The sequence below is a fragment of the Portunus trituberculatus genome, chromosome 50 (genome assembly GCF_017591435.1).
Source record: "Portunus trituberculatus isolate SZX2019 chromosome 50, ASM1759143v1, whole genome shotgun sequence".
Lineage (NCBI taxonomy): Eukaryota > Metazoa > Arthropoda > Malacostraca > Decapoda > Portunidae > Portunus > Portunus trituberculatus.
In genome coordinates, this window is record NC_059304.1 from 5,051,224 (window position 1) to 5,068,264 (window position 17,041).

At 39.4% G+C, this 17,041-nt stretch overlaps 1 protein-coding gene across 3 annotated transcripts in view; it reads left to right on the plus strand.

The window, feature by feature from the left end:
* LOC123499975 overlaps positions 1–17,041 on the plus strand; it is a 57,846-nt gene that overhangs the window by 34,480 nt on the left and 6,325 nt on the right. For 2 of the 3 annotated variants that reach the window (XM_045248516.1, XM_045248515.1), the window contains exons 12-13: positions 11,606–11,755; positions 12,358–12,500. In XM_045248516.1, the coding sequence (XP_045104451.1) occupies positions 11,606–11,755; positions 12,358–12,500 (293 nt within the window). The remainder of the gene's footprint in view (positions 1–11,605; positions 11,756–12,357; positions 12,501–17,041) is intronic. The other variant, XM_045248517.1, reaches the window with a different exon arrangement.

Genomic DNA, 17,041 nt, shown 5'->3' on the forward strand with positions numbered 1-17,041 from the left:
GAATGTTTTATTTATTTATTTATTTTTTTATTTCAAACACTAAATATTTGTCTGGACACCCATTACAATTTATGAAATATGGATTATATATATATATATATATATATATATATATATATATATATATATATATATATATATATATATATATATATGAATAAGAGATCGACTCTCATCCTAATGGAGCGCCTCGCCACATTGCACCATACTCCCACATGTTGCGTCATATATATATATATATATATATATATACAGTAAAGTCCTGGGTTATGTCGGTCTCGAGTTACGTCAAACTCGTAGTTACGTCAAACTCGTAGTTACGTCAGTCCACTATAAGGCAATTTAAGATTAAAAAAATTAAAAATTTATAAATCGTAAAGTGCGGGATTTATTGTTATTGTTGGTGGTTGCCCGCCACACCGCCCGCCTCACGCTTGAATACAATAACACCCTGCCTCAGTTCCACCACACCGTCGCCCCTGGCAAAAGTGTTATCCTACTTCTGCGTTTACTGACTCAAGTTCTTAGTATCTTGCTCAATGGCACCAAAGAGAAAACTTCTTAGTGACAGCAGTGATGCTAAGAAAAGGAAAACCATTATGCTACAAGAAAAAGAAGACATAATTAAAAGACATGAGAAGGGAGGCAGCAGCTGTGTGTGAGGGAGGGAAGAAAATGGGAAGCCCGTTACCATGACAATGGGGAGGTTGACAACCTTGAGGGCTCGCACACCCATCACAACAATAACAACTCCGGAGCCTTTGCCTGCACCGTCTGTGCCTGTCTGCTGATCCCTATTGCCCTTTCCTATTGCATTTCCTGTCCCGCTGCCCATGCTTCTACTCCCACCGCACTGCACTACGCTCCCAGCTGTCCCCCCTGGGTGTCACAACATTCAACCTGCCCACCCTCCTGGCGGCCTCAGGCGTCCACCCATCTTGGCAACCTGCAGTCCGTCGCGTTCATGGCCCTAATCAACAACAAAAACAAACTTGTGTTTCATATTCCTACGTAGTTGTAAATAATATAACAATATAACCTTTAACTTACCTGAATGACCATAAACAATGATTGGTTGAAAACTTGATAATATGCTTTGAAATGTACGGAAACTCGAGGTACGTACAAAATCGACTTACGTCATGTTACAGGAATGTAACTCTGACGTAAACCGAGACCTTACTGTATATATATATATATATATATATATATATATATATATATATATATATATATATATATATATATATATATATACAGGCAACCCCCGTTTAACGAAGGTTCACACAACGAAATTTCGCTATAACGAAGGTTTCATTTTACTACCATCTGCTCGTTTAACGAACACCAAACTCGCTTTAACGAAGTTTTATCCAGGTAATTTTTTCCAAATTTGAAAGCCCCACTGTATCATGCAAGCTGACAGGCTTTTGAATACATCAGGAGCTGCTGGTACTAAAGGCTGCCTCAGGAGAAATCCTGAGACACCTGTAGAATAAGATCAAGATCAAGCCTCTCGTGGACAATACAGGCTCTGCCGATACAAAGGCCTGACTCAGAAAAAATTCTGTGTCGCCTGTAGCATCAAGATCAAGATCAAGATCACACGAACCACTCACTGCCCAGTCAAAACATAACAGCGTCACCAGCAGCTCATCTTCCTTAGTTCAACTTACCACCAAATCACCCTGCAATGTGGCCTAACGTTCCTAAGAAGACCAGGAAGTGTCTTACTCTCGAAGTGAAGCTGGGTATTATTCATAGACAAGAGAAAGGCCAGAAAACTAATAACATTGCTTCCCACCATGGCTTAACTCCATCTACTGTCTACTATTTTCAAGTCAAGAGACTCTACTAAGAAGGCTAGTGAGACCTCATCTTCCTTGCAAGCTAAAAGAACCACCAGAACTCGTGACTCTACAATAGATAAAATGGAAAGCCTTGTGGAAATGTGGTACATAAGTTTTGTATGCATTACCACGATGCGCACTTTGTTTACATTCCACAGGTTGCCGGTTAGTGTATTTCCCGTTTCACTCTCCTTCCCTTCATAAAGTTTAGATCATCAACATTATAAAGTTACGTACATACATACATTAGTGTACATTATAATGACTTAAATTAAACTACCTAAATGTTTAACTTCATAATTTTTACTTTCATTAAACCTTTTACTGTACTATGATGCACTCTCACTTTGCTTACTCTCAATGGAAGTTCAGATCAGGGGTTAAACTTGTTATAATCGGTTCGCTTAACGAAGTTTCGCTTAATGAAGTGTTTTTAGGAACGTAACCCCTTCGTTAAACGGGGGTTGCCTGTATATATATATATATATATATATATATATATATATATATATATATATATATATATATATATATATATGACGCAACATACGGATGTATGGTACAATGTGGCGAGGCGCTCCATTAAGATGAGAGTCGATCGCTTATTCCTGCGTACATCGTTCAGTCTGATATGATAATATACCGAAGAAAAGTTAATTTTTCGATACCAGAAAGTTTTTTTTATTTCTTTTGTAGTAAAAGAATAAAACTGCAAACAGTATCAATATTTTTATTTTCACACAATAATATATGCATGTACAAAAAGGAATTTTGGGATTGGCATAGGTAAAAATATGGGAAAGTGTGCACGAGTGGTAGGTGAAAGTAGGAGGAAATGCGTGCGAGTGGTAGGGAGAAATGAAAATTTAGAGTGGCAGCCTTGTGGCCTGTGCATCGCTTAATCTGCGTCACTCTCACCCCAGCCGGTGTTCCCTAACCCTAAGAAGCACAACTTCCTGCCTTTCAAAGATAAGCTTGAGCTTATAAGAAAGTGTGAGGCAGGTATAGTTCACAGTGTTGTTGCACTGCAAATGGGTGTCCCTAGATCAACAGTATCAATAATTTGGAAGAACAGGGACAAGTACCACTAGACTGCTGCATCATGCAAGTGTTTTTTATTTCCAAAAATGTAATGTTCAGCACCCTAATGTGTTTGATAAAAAAAGTTAGATATACAGTACCCTCCCGAGTTTAGCGCTATCCGAGTTTTGCGATCCTCGAGTTTGGCGCTTAGTCCTAAATTCTTACCATCCCGAGTTTGGCGCTGTATCGCCCCGAGTTTCGCGCTGCTTTGACAAGTATCGGTCGCGTTTACTTCCGGGTGGCGTCACGTATGCTGCCCCAAGACTCCTGCAGTTGGCTGACTGAGCTGACCACGTGTGCACGCGTCCTTAGCCCTCTTCCACCAGCATCTTGATAGTTCTTATATGCAAGCTAATTAATTGTGATGTCAGGAAATAAAGGAGGCACTGCAGCATGTGGCTCAAGAAACCTACTTCGGCAAAAGGAAGCAGGCCAGAGAGGCAGGGTAAGAAGAAAAGACTGTTAACCCTTAACTTCCGGCGGTCGTATATAAACGTTTGCGTCAGAACGTCCGAAGTGACGGGATTCGTCCCAGTAATCAAGATTTTTCCGGCGTAATTTTAAGTCTCGCGCTCTCTTGAGGCGGATGGTGAGTAGAAGTATCTGGCATCTTTTACCACACAAGTGTTTCCACAAGAGCTCCTAATTTTAGAGGTAACTGAACTGTTTTCCCGTTTATGGGCGACACTTGGCAACTCCGGTGACGCTGGGTAGAAAGGTCAGTGATAACAGCGAAGGATCGGGTCAGATTGTAAATCACCATGGAGCAAGGCAGAACCCTTTTACTTAGCAGTGGTTCTGAGCTAGAAGAAAGTGACAGTGAATATATAGAAGAAGAAACTGGGGAAAGTGAAGAGACTAGTAGTGAGGACACGGATGTAGAGCATCATTCACCTGCTTTCTCAGGAGAACAGACAGAGAGACAGAGACTCTTACACAGTATAAGTGACAGTGAAGGCAATAATGATGAAGAACAGACTCCAGATAATGTGTCAAGGACACAGAGTGTTTCTAGGAGACGCAGGCATGCGCGTGCTCCTCGCGTTCTGGGGAGACGATCAAGGGGGCGTGGCAGAGGTGGCGCGAGACCCCGACCTGTCTTTCAATGGAGGGAATTCAATGATGATTTTTCCCAGTTATGCCTGATTTATCTGTGTCTCCTGGCATAACAGCTGAATTCCCTCCTGTGCAACACAATTGTGACTATTTCATGGCGTTTCTCAGTGATGCTTTCTTGGACCATATAGTGAGTGAGAGCAACACTTTTCATGATGAAGAAACAGCAGATGATGATGATGTGCCCCATAGCTCTCACGAGAAAGAGTGGAAAAACATCACAAGAAATGAACTCCTGACGTTCATAGCCGTCACGCTTCTTATGAGTCATTCGAGAAAAGCTTTGAGGTAACTCATCTGAGTCACACACGGGCCTACACACATCAACACTTGTCAGAGAGAGAGAGAGAGAGAGAGAGAGAGAGAGAGAGAGAGAGAGAGAGAATGCTTACACACACACACACACACACACACACACACACACACACACACACACACACACACACACACACGTGTCTCAGAAATCAGTCAGAAATCAGTGATATATGACACACACACACACACACACACACACACACACACACACACACACACACACACACACACACACACACACACACACACACACACACACACACGTGTCTCAGAAATCAGTGATAATATGTCCTTCCTTCCTCCTCTCTCTCTCTCTCTCTCTCTCTCTCTCTCTCTCTCTCTCTCTCTCTCTCTCTCTCTCTCTCTCTCTCTCTCTCTCTCTCACAGAGAGAGAGAGAGAGAGAGAGAGAGAGAGAGAGAGAGAGAGAGCGTCGCTCTCGGGCTGTTTCCTCTTGACTGGTCACACCGTTCCCGGAGGAGGAAACTTTGATAAGGCAATAACTAAACTCTCAGACGTCATATCGAGCTGGAAAGTACATCATTGTATTCAGAATAACACAGAGAAAATAATTATCAGTATTCAAACTGTGTTCTGACAATTTTTAGGTGTACCATTTTTCCCCGTCATTAGACAGGAAAAAATATTTTAATCCCCGGAAGTTAAGGGTTAAACATGAAGGAAAAAGGCGAAGTGTTGGATAAGCTTGATACTGGAATGGGACCTGTTGCCGTTGGAAACTTGTTCAACATTAGTGAGTCTACTATTAGAGGAATAAGAGCGAAACGTGAGGAAATAAAACGTTTCCTGAAAGACGCTCGAGGGAGCTCTGTGATTCAAGTTGCTCACATCACGCATCCTACAAGCAAGTTGATGGTAACAACAGAACACTATTTGACCCAAGGAAATTATGACAGCACAGAATTTCTTTCGTAATTTTGATATCAAGAAAGCTGTGGACTTAATGGTGGAATGCTGGAACTTTGTCAATGCTGCTACAGTGAAACACGGTTGGAGGAGAGTTTTCCTGTGGATCGAGGCAGAAACGTGTAGCGGTGCCCGTGAGCTCAGCACAACACAGGAGAGACAGAGTGTAGCGGCCGCTATGGGCTCACTGCTTCAGCTGGCCAAAACATTACCCATCAGTGGGTATGACATTGTCAGTGCTGCTGACATAGAAAATCTTATTGGAGAGAGAGTCGCCGAACCTAGTTCGGAAGACATGCTTGAAGAGGAGCACGAGGAAGAAGAAAAAGAAGAGGAAAAGGAAAAGGAAGATGAGCTAACTGTTTACCAATTAACAGAAATATTTGCAATTACAGAAAAATTAAAGGAGGCCATTTGCAATTTTGATTCAAATTCTGACCGACGTGTGACATGCATCCACGCAGTTCAAAAGGGATTAAATGAATACAAACAGATGTACGAAGCACGAATGAAAAAACGACAACAGGCCTTGATCACAAGATACTTCAGTAACCGTGACAAGCGAGAAGACACACCACCTGCTGTTGTTGCTGAGAAGGATGATGATGGTGATGAGCTGCTGGTCGACGATAATGTAGCCCCCGTGGATTTGGGCAACGAATTTGAAGGCTTTGTGCTAGCGGACCATGCCCCAGAGTGAGATTATGTGCTGTTAGAGTTCTTATTATTTCTTTTCTCTTTTTGTTCTTTTCAATAAAGTGTGTATCCCAGTTTTTTTCGTCTTAACAAGAGCATTCTTCACTGAAACTGAATACACCCACCAATTTATCGGTATTTTGAAATAAGGGAGTAAAGTGGGGAGGAAAAAAAATCAGCTTCGTCCCGGGCCAGAATGAATAAGCGTTTTTACATTGTTTTCAATATCCCGAGTTTAGCGATCCTCGAGTTTGGCGCTATATCTTAAGAAGAAAGCAAGCGCTAAACTCGGGAGGGTACTGTAGATGAAGTACAGGCAACTCCCACTTAACGAAGGTTCACACAACAAAATTTCGCTACAACGAAGGTTTCCTTTTACTACCATCTGTTCATTTAACGAACACCAAACTTGCTTTAACGAAGTTTTACCCAGGTAATTTTTTCCAAGTTTGAAAGCACTGCCGTATCACGCAAGCCAACAGGCTTTTGAATACACCAGCGCCTCTCATGGACAACATGCACACCACTCACTGCCCCTGTTCAAAACAATAACAGCATCAGCAGCAGCTCATCTTTCCTCACTCAATTTACCACCAAAATACCCTGCAATGTCGCTTAGTGTTGCTATGAAGATCAGGAAGTCTCTTACTCTCAAAGTGAAGCAGGAAATTATTCACAGACACGAGAGAGGCGAGAAAACTAATAGCATTGCTCGCCACCATCTTGACTTCATCTACTGTCTCTACTATTTTCAAGTCACCAGACTCTATTAACCCCTTCCTTACCGCAGCCACTCCCCAATATAAACAAAGCGTTCCCCTCCTATACCGCAGCCCCCTGCCCGTGTGCGCACGTGCCTCACGGCCAGATCTACACATTATATTTCTTTCTAACTCAGTGTTATGTACTTTTTTCTAAACATATTTTTGTCATTTTATTAATAAAAGAAAACGTAAACATAATCATAAATTGTGCACTAATCATAAATTCAGCACCACACACTCTGCACCTGGTGAGGGTGGCCCTGAGGCAGTCATAACTAGGCTGCTCCCCCTCACTTGCCAAGAGGGTTTCAACACTGCTGTCACTATCACTCTCTCCTATTTCTTTTTCAGGATCATAGTCTGAATCATATTCATCTGGAGAGTCTTCCAGTATATCCTCACTATCTGTCTCATAATTATGATAATCCTCATTGCTGCTACACGAAGCAGACGCCATTATCTCTAACTAGAGGCAATAGAACAGTTTCACCATGGCCGATACTAGAGAACTGATGTTCTTGGGGGGACTGTGGGAATAATATATGTCAAAGAATAGTGATTGGCTTTATAGTTTATGCATGAAAAATTAACTCTGATATTGATTGGCTAGTGGGGGGGATGGTTTTGTTAGGCTGGGGTGGCTAAAAATAACGCCTCCAGTGTTTGTTTGTTTATAGTGAACCACGTGGAGTATGAAAAAGGCAAAATCCGCACTCAGGCCACGGTTATACACGGAAATGTATTGGTGTGTGCACGCACGCGGCAGCATCTTGCGGTACCACGAGGTCGCTTTTGCGCGTGGTACGCACATACCACAAAACAGTCTTGTGGTAAGGAAGGGGTTAAGAAGGCTGGTGAGACCGTATCTTCCATGCAAGCTAAACTAACCACCTGAACTCGTGACTACAATGGATAAAATGGAAAGCCTTAAGTGGAAATGTGGTACATAAGTTTTGTTTACATTCCACAAGTTGCCGGTTAGTGTCTTTCCCGTTTCACTCTCCCTCCCTTCATAAACTTAAGATAATCAACATTATAAAGTTATGTACATACATACATTAGTGTACATTATAATGACTTAAATTAAACTGCTTAAATGTTTAACTTCATAATTTTTACTTTCACTAAACCTTTCACTGTACTATGATGCACTCTTGCTTTGTTTACTCTCAATGGAACTTCAAGTCAGGGATTAAACTTGTTATAATCGGTTCGCTTAATGAAGTTTAGCTTAACAAAGGGTTTTTTAGGAACATAACTAATGAAATATCGCGGTATTTCACTAGTAATTCACTCCCTCCAAGCGTTCATGGATGCCATTTCGCAGCAGGAGGTTGCTCTGACGTTGTTAAAGAATCTTGGATCCAGCTCCCACTCTTCTTGTGCTTCATGTGCAGTATGCCAGCACTGAGTACAGATGGAATCTCTTCAATCAGCCTATAATTCACAAGATGGCCCCAAAACATCCTTCATCTTCTGCATGTGGGGTTATTTTTGATAATTGGATTTTTGATAAAGTGGTAAAGCTCAGAGGAAGATGGTGACTGACTGTGGTGTGAGTGGCGAAGGCAGTGACGCAGTGAGTTTTTTGTTTACGTATTCTTTGTTTTGTTGTTTTCTCGTTATTTTTTGCTTTCTCTTATTATTTCTTACTTTTCCCTTTACTTCAAATACACTTCTATTATTTAGAATGGTAAATAATAAAAAAAACATGTTAATTAAGCCAAATAAATAGAGTATTTTAAAATAGTACAAATATTTTTGGACCACATCCCACATCCCCCCTATTATCTATTGTTTCTTATGAGAATTACATGTTTGTTTTATGCGAATTAAACAAAGCGAGACTGCATCATAGTACACTCGACCCTCGAAACAACGGACAAATGCGTGCACGACCCTGTCCATAGATTGCAAAAGTCCGTTCTTTGCAAAAGTACGTAAAAAACTGTATAAAATGTATGTAAAATACTGTGTAATCATTAAGAAATCATTCAAGCAGTATTACAAAGCATTAAGTACAACAAATAACCTGAAATAGATGACATGAGCACGGACTGAAGATAAAACATGGCGGCCAACAGCTGATGACGCGACCGACCCGCCACCTACCGGACAATAATTTGCCGGGAACGGACAATTGTGCGCATTTTAATATTCGTCCGTAGATTAAACCGGACTCCAGAATTTGTCCGTAGTTTCCAAAATCCGTTGATGGGAGGTCCGTTGTTTCGAGGGTTGAGTGTACAGTAAAAGGGTTAATGAAAGTAAAAATTATAAAGTTAAACATTTAAGCAGTTTAATTTAAGACTAAGTCATTGTAATGTACACTAATGTATGTATGTAAGTAACTTTATAATGTTGATGATCTTAAATTTATGAAGGGAGGGAGAGTGGAGCAGGAAATACGCTAGCTGGCAACCTGTGGAATGTAAACAAAGGGTACATCATTGTACTGCATACAAAACTTATTTACCACATTTCCACAAGGCTTTCCATTTTATCCATTGCAGAGTCACAAATTCAGGTGGTTCTTTTAGCTTGCAAGGAAGATATGATCTCACCAGCCTTCTTAATATAGTCTGCTGACTTGAAAATGGTAGACAGTAGATGGAGTCAAGCCATGGTGGGAAGCACTGCTATTAGTTTTCTCGCCTCTCGTGTCTGTGAATAATATCCAGCTTCACTTCAAGAGTAAGAGACTTCCTGGTTTTCTTAGCAACGCTAGGCGACATTGCAGGGTGTTTTGGTGGCATGTAGAGCGAGGGAAGATGAGCTGCTGCTGACGCTCTTATTGTTTTGAATGAGGGGAGTGAGTGGTGCGCATTTTGTTCATGAGAGACGCTGGTGTATTCAAAAGCCTGTCGACTTGCGTGATACGGCGGGGCTTTCAAACTTGGAAAAAATTACCTGGATAAAATTTTGTTAAAGCGAGTTTGGTGTTCGTTAAACGAGCAGATGGTAGTAAAAGGAAACCTTCGTTGTAGCGAAATTTCGTTGTGTGAAGCTTCATAAAACGGGGGTTGCCTGTATATTATTGTAAGTATGGCACTGCACTGGACTTTACAATACAGGCAACCCCCACTTAAAGAATGGGTTATGTTCCTAAAAAAACGTTTGTTAAGTGAACCAATTATAACAAGTTTGACCCCTGACTTGAACTTCCATTGAGAGTAAACAAAGCGAGAGTGCATCATAGTACAGGGAAAGGTTTAATGAAAGTAAACATTATGAAGTTAAACATTTAGGCAGTTTAATTTAAATTATGATAATGTACACTAATGTACATATGTACGTAACTTTATAATGTTGATCTTAAATTTATGAAGGGAGGGAGAGTGAAACGGGAAAGACACTAACCGGCAACCTGTGGAATGTAAACAAAGGGCGCATCATTGTACCGCATACAAAACTTATGTACCACATTTCCACAAGGCTTTCCATTTTCTCTATTGCAGAGTCTCGAGTTTAGGTGGTTCTTTTAGCTTTCAAGGAAGATATGGTCTCACCAGCCTTCTTAATAGAGTCTGCTAACCTGAAAATAGTAGAGACAGTAGATGGAGTCAAGCCATGGTGGGAAGCAATGCTATTAGTTTTCTCACCTCTCTCGTGTCTGTGAATAATATCCAGCTTCACTTCGAGAGTAAGAGACTTCCTGGTTTTCGTAGCAACACTAGGCAACATTACAAGGTGTTTTGGTGGCATGTTGAGCGATGGAAGACGTGCTGCTGCTGACGCTGTTATTTTGAACTAGGGAGAGTGAGTGGTGCGCGTGTTGTCCATGAGAGGCACTGGTGTATTCAAAAGCTTGCCGGGTTGCGTGATACGGTGGGGCTTTCAAACTTGGAAAAAAATTACCTGGATAAAATTTCATTAAAGCAAGTTTGGTGTTCATTAAACGAGCAGATGGTAGTAAAAGGAAACGTTCACTGTAGCAAAATTTTGTTATGTGAACCTTCTTTAAGGGGGGGGTTGCCTGTACTGCATCATTATTATTGCAACTACATGACATGTATTTTCTTAAATAAGCATTGCTTTATTATCGGCAAAGTACAGAATGATAATGATGTTTTATTTGTGGCTAAAACTAGTGCACTCTAAAGCTGGTATATGTATGTTGAATTGCTGTAATGAATTTAAGAATGGGCACTCACTTTTTCTTTGTGTTGATCCTGTGCATCACACTTGGTCAAACCTAATGTTGTTGCTTGTAGCATTGTTTTCTTATTTTTGCTGCATTATGGGCTTCAGTGAGACACACTTCTTCCCTGGAAGTTTGGTTCTTTTTAGATCAAATGTTTCCCTATAGTCTTCTCAGCAGTCTGTCATTTATGAAGTCTAGCACCTAATTAGCTGAGAAAGTGCCCTGGAAGTGGGAGTTGGGTAGATTTATTAACATGTATTAATGTTAAGTGAGAATTAGTTATTACTTATATAAGTATGTGCTTCACTGTTTGATCTGCTGCAGTCTCTGACGAGACAGCCAGACGTTACCCTACGGAACGAGCTCAGAGCTCATTGTTTCCGATCTTCGGATAGGCCTGAGACCAGGCACACACTACACACCGGGACAACAAGGTCACAACTCCTCGATTTACGTCCCGTACCTACTCAGTGCTAGGTGAACAGGGGCTACACGTGAAAGGAGACACACCCAAATATCTCCACCCGGCCGGGGAATCGAATAGATGTCCTTTTTATGGTTTAATTTTTCTTTTCTATTGGAATGTATTTTATTGTTAGATTTCAGTCTTGTGACCATTGTTTACCCTGATTTTCCTTTTTACAAACTAATGAAGTGGTGAATAATGCTAACTAAAATTGAATTGGATTGAACTTTTTTTTCTTTTTAACAGGGAAATGTATGTACTTGTCTGGCCTCATTCCAAAGCCGTTCACTGCCTTTGATGACTTTCGGTTGTTGGAGTATGGCATTGGCTTCACCAACATGGTTTCCCGTACCACAAGAGGCTCCAGTGACCTTACCAAAAAGGAGATCAAAGAAGGTATATAATTTGTATACATAAATTTTCTTTACTGAATAAGCTGTACATATTTTATTTATTTATTTTTTATTTTGTTTTATTATTATTATTACATTTTTTTTTTATTTATTCATATACCAAGATACCTCCACCTTTAACTTGTTAGATATAAAGTTTGGACGACATTTATTTGCTCTATGATTAAATAATACTTTAGGGTTTTTTTGGTTTTACAAATAAAAAACTCATAAAGAGCAAACTGTTGATAAAATGACATTGTTAGTGGTTGACCTTATTTCAAACAAGACTTCATTGTGTATAAATATTATCATCAGTATCCTATAGATTTCATGATTGTACATATGATCAAATGTAGAACTGCTTTTTCCTGCAAAGGAAAATTAAATGTAAAGAACATTTTGATTGAATTGAATATTATGAAAAAATAAAAATATAATATTTAAAGTAAACAGAGTGATATCATATTCAACATGCTGATTACTTGATTTCATGAGTTTTGTTTTATACTGAAATTATTTTCATGATTGATTTCAATGTTTCAATATGAAATTGTTTTCTTGGCATTGCCATTCATGGTTTAGTAACATTGATCCTAATTCCAGGAGGGGAACTTCTTCGATTAAAGTTAAAAAGATACAAACCTCGAATAGCCGTGTTTAATGGCAAGGGAATTTACGAAATATTCTCAGGGAAAAAGGAATTCTGCTTTGGAAGACAACCAGAGATGGTAGAAGGAACCAAAACAGTGAGTTGTTATTGTACCATCTAGATATAGGAATTTTTATGGTACACACACACACACACACACACACACACACACACACACACACACACACACACACACACACACACACACACACACACACACACACACACACTGCCGCCGCCACGCTGTCAAGACGTTGCTAGGCAGCTCCCAGGGAAAGCACTTCAGCAGTTGTTGGAGCCTGACCTAGATGTATGTACAGGGTGGTAGGGGGCCATAGGATTCTCCTGTTTCTGTAATAAATAAGATTTGGATACCATATAGATAGAAAAAATGGAAAGAGAGAGAGAGAGAGATGGAATTGGGTGGCACGGCCAGACATACGATATCAAAACAAACGCCATGTTGTGAAAATCAGTGATTTATTGAAACACCTGTTGAATTGCGGTGTTTGACTGATGATAATACAGATAAGGAGTTTCCTGGATTTAGAGAGGAAAGAGGCAATAGGAGGCTGATAAACGTGGAAAGAGATAAGATACAGGAAAGAGGTGATGTCGAGTTTAATGGACAAGCAGAACAGACTGATAACAGAAAACACTGAACTAAAATTGAGGTTAGAGGAATGTGAGAAAGTAAAGGAAATAAATCTAGAGATGAAGGAGGGAATGCAGGAGATAAAGAAACAAAATGGTATACTAAAGGCTTGTCACGACTACGAAGACTCCTTAACACGTTAACTGCGTTTGGCAACTCAGCACACTTGCCCGCACCGAGTAACCTTCGTTACCTGACCACTCCAGTGTCCATTGGACTTTTGCAGAGAGAAGAGATATATATCATTGTGAGAGCGTGGCCCCTAGTATAGAGCGTAAAAATCCATGGTACAAATAAATATGTACCGAATCGTGGACCAGTAATTTTTTTTCCCTTCTATTGTGTATTGGTACACCAGTATGCCAGGCATAGGCTATAGCATATGATATATTCTTGACACTAAGTAAGGTAATAACTTAGTTCCAAGTGGAAAGAAAAAAAAGAAAAGGAGAAGAGATTGTAAAACCTGAAAGTGTCAATGAGTACAATAAAGCAAAAAAAAGTACTACTCGTCACTCCGCAAATCAAGAAAGTGGTACAAGAAGCTGGCTCTGGAAATGATTGCTGGGATATCAGTGACAAATGCTCAAATTCTATACAATAAATACTGCTCAGCAAAACAAGTATGCCTAAAAACCTTCACAGAATCAGTAATCCTCTCTCTTACTAAAAACATTCCTGAGGAAATTACAAAACCAGGGAAGAGGACCTCTGATATATTGGGTGCAAGAAAAGAACAGATGAACCAAAGAAAAACACAAGGAAGCGATGCAGAGGATGCTATGAGAAAATCTCACTGTCTGAGGGATACAAGGTGGCCAAAAACAAGGCTAGGAGAGTATCCACCTATTGCAATGAATGTGAGGGTAGCACACCTTTGCATTTCATGTTTCAATGAAAAACATGACTCATGTAATTAGTGATCAATATTATTATGATCTAATATTCCATTATTTTCTATATATTGATTGTATTTTTTAAGTAATATGTCGCCAAATGTTACTTGTATTTCAAAAGCCTATTTTTTTCTTTCAACAAATGAAATTATTGTCTTATAATTTTTATCTTATTTTCCGGTACCTTAGCAATGAATCTGCAGTCATAATAAATACAAATTTATACACAAATTGTTTACATACTCATGTTTGTGATAGTTTGTAGAAAGTGATATTTGGGCCTCAGATGTACCAAGATGTACCAATACGCAACAAGTGAAACATCTGCTCGTTACACGGGTGGCCCGATACGCGGTTAACGTGTTAAGGAGCCAGCAGAAAAAAGTGCAGGATGGGATCGAAGACAGAGTAGAAAATGGAATGGGTGAAAACAAGCTAGAAGAATTACGAAATGCATGGAAACAGGAACAGAAAGAGAACAAAGTAAAATTTTCAGAGGTAGTAAGGAGGCAAATTCAGGAAGAGACAAAAGACACTGTTATACAAGTAGGTAATTAAGGATAGAGAAGATCTAGTGAGAGATACAGTGGATAAGAGGAAATGTTTCATAATTTTTGGGATGAAGAAAAAAAATCCAAACAAGTTCATGAGAGAGCATGAAGAGAAAGAGAAGTGGCCAAAACTATTATCAAACAGGTCCAGGACAGTGGAGGAAGTGATTAGGTTGGGAAGATTCAGTGAAAGGGGTAAGAAACCAATGAAAGTGAGAATGAGATCGCAGGTGGTGATGGAGGAAATTATGACTAGGAAAGGGAAGCTGGTTGATGATACTGAATGTAAAGATATATGGATGAAAAGAGATATGAACCTGGAAGACAAGGAAAAGGAGAATGTGCTAGGAAATGAAGCTAAAGAAAAAAAATGAGAAAAGGACAGAGATCAAGAAAAAGAATTTCTACTGGAGGGTTCTAGATATGAGAGTAAAGAAGCGGTATTTAGGGAAGAAGGAGGAGGCAAGAAATTAAGAGTGACTTATACTAATATAGATGGGTTGCAATCCAGTGTGTTGGGTGGTTAGAGATTATTTGAAAGAAAAAGGTTGGATGTAAAGTGTATCGTTGAAACAAAAATTAAAAGAGGAGATCCATATTAGCTTTAAAGAGGAGGGATATAATAGCTGGAGAAGAGACAGGAAGGATAAATGGGGAGGAGGAGTGCTAATAATTGTTTGTGATAATATATGTGTGGAGGATGTGCAATATGGTGATAGCATGGTGGGAATAATTTGGGTAACAATCAAAACAGGAAATAAAAAAAAGGAAAATCATAGTTACATATGTGCCACCAAATACAAATACATGGGGAACTGAGGAACATAAGGATATGCAAAGAGAGGTGATTAAGTGCCTAGATAATATGAGAAGAAGAGATGGAAGAAAATTATTAGTTGGAGATTTTAACTGTAAAAAAAAAAAAAAAAGAAATGGAGAGAGATGGAAGTACAGTAAGCCCCCACATATAGCGATCCTATTAGTCTGCTGAAACCATCGCTAAATTGGAATTTCGCCAAATTTGAATACTACTTTAAATAGGGAAAAATACCAATCAGTCTTTCGTCAGCCCAAAGTCCCCATTTTGAGTCCCCATTTACAGCTGCAACATCGCCACCTTCATGAGAACCAGCACCCCCCGAACCACTAGTGGAGACCCTGGTGATAGCGAAATTCGCTAAACAGCGAGGATGGGAGCACAAAAAATGAGTTCACACGCTGGATTAACACACAATAGCTCAAGTGTCGAGCGGGAATGCCGGAAGCACTGTGGGGCTGACGTCACGGCCAAACAGACACGCGATTGGCTCAGAGCGAGCGGGAGGCGGGACAGTGTAGCGCATTACATTTGCTAAATATGAGAGAAAATCGCTAAACTTGAGGGCTTGGCCTTTTCCAGACAGTCGCTAAATAAGGGTTTCGCTAAGCTGGATTTCGCTAAATTCGGGGGCTTACTGTAATGGGAAATGTTGGACAATGGAGCAAGGAGGTGTTACAGTTGACTGTGGTTAATGCAATGGATCAGTGGGTGGAGGAGTCAACAAGTTACAGGGTGAAAAGAAGAACCATTATTTATAGATGTACCGTTGCATCAGTATCAGTATCGGAATCGGCGGTATCGGCCCACTTTTGGGGTATCAGTATCGGCTTTTTTTTTTATGCTGATACTTCCGATACCTAAAAGGAATTTACTACTTAGTGAGATATTCGATATAAGATATTGATGATACCAAATTAATATAATACGGCGTATTAAGTTTCTGTGGTGATTATGTATGTCATAGAATACTGTTTTCTGTGGTAATAAGCCACAACCTCTAAATTGGACGTGTATGAAACGCGTATAGGCTGAACTCCGGCATCCTGTCACACGGTCGGTCATGAGTCACCACGCATTCTCACTGTCTCTCAGTCAGACGCTGCTCCTCCACCCACACAAATTTCACACAGGTGAAAAGCTTATGTTTTGAACTATAATCTAAGAATGTCAAACTTCAGATATTGAGAATCCAACAAAATGATTTGGTATATATATATATATATATATATATATATATATATATATATATATATATATATATATATATATATATATATATATATATATATATATATATAGTTAGGCATTTTGCATTATTGTAAATAACAGCATATTCTTATTTGATTTATAATTAACAGTGCTAGTGCTAGCCTTTTCCAAGATATCATACTGGAATAGGTGGAAGCTCGAATTATATATGTATATTAATTTTAATGCAAGTTTAATTTTTGAGTTACTTGTGTTAACCTAAGGATGTAAAAATTCCATAACTAAGAAAGTAACGATTCTGTTTTGTAATCATGTGCATTGTGTATAATTTGTTGCATATTAATTATTTAAGATCATAGCAATACACTAGAAATTTAGAATAAACTAAACTTTTTCTATTTAATTGAAAAGATTAGGTGAAAGCTCATTTTTCTGAATTGGTCTACTAATGTGTAATGAATTAATATCAAAGGATGTCAGATTTAATTAAAGAGAAACATACACAAC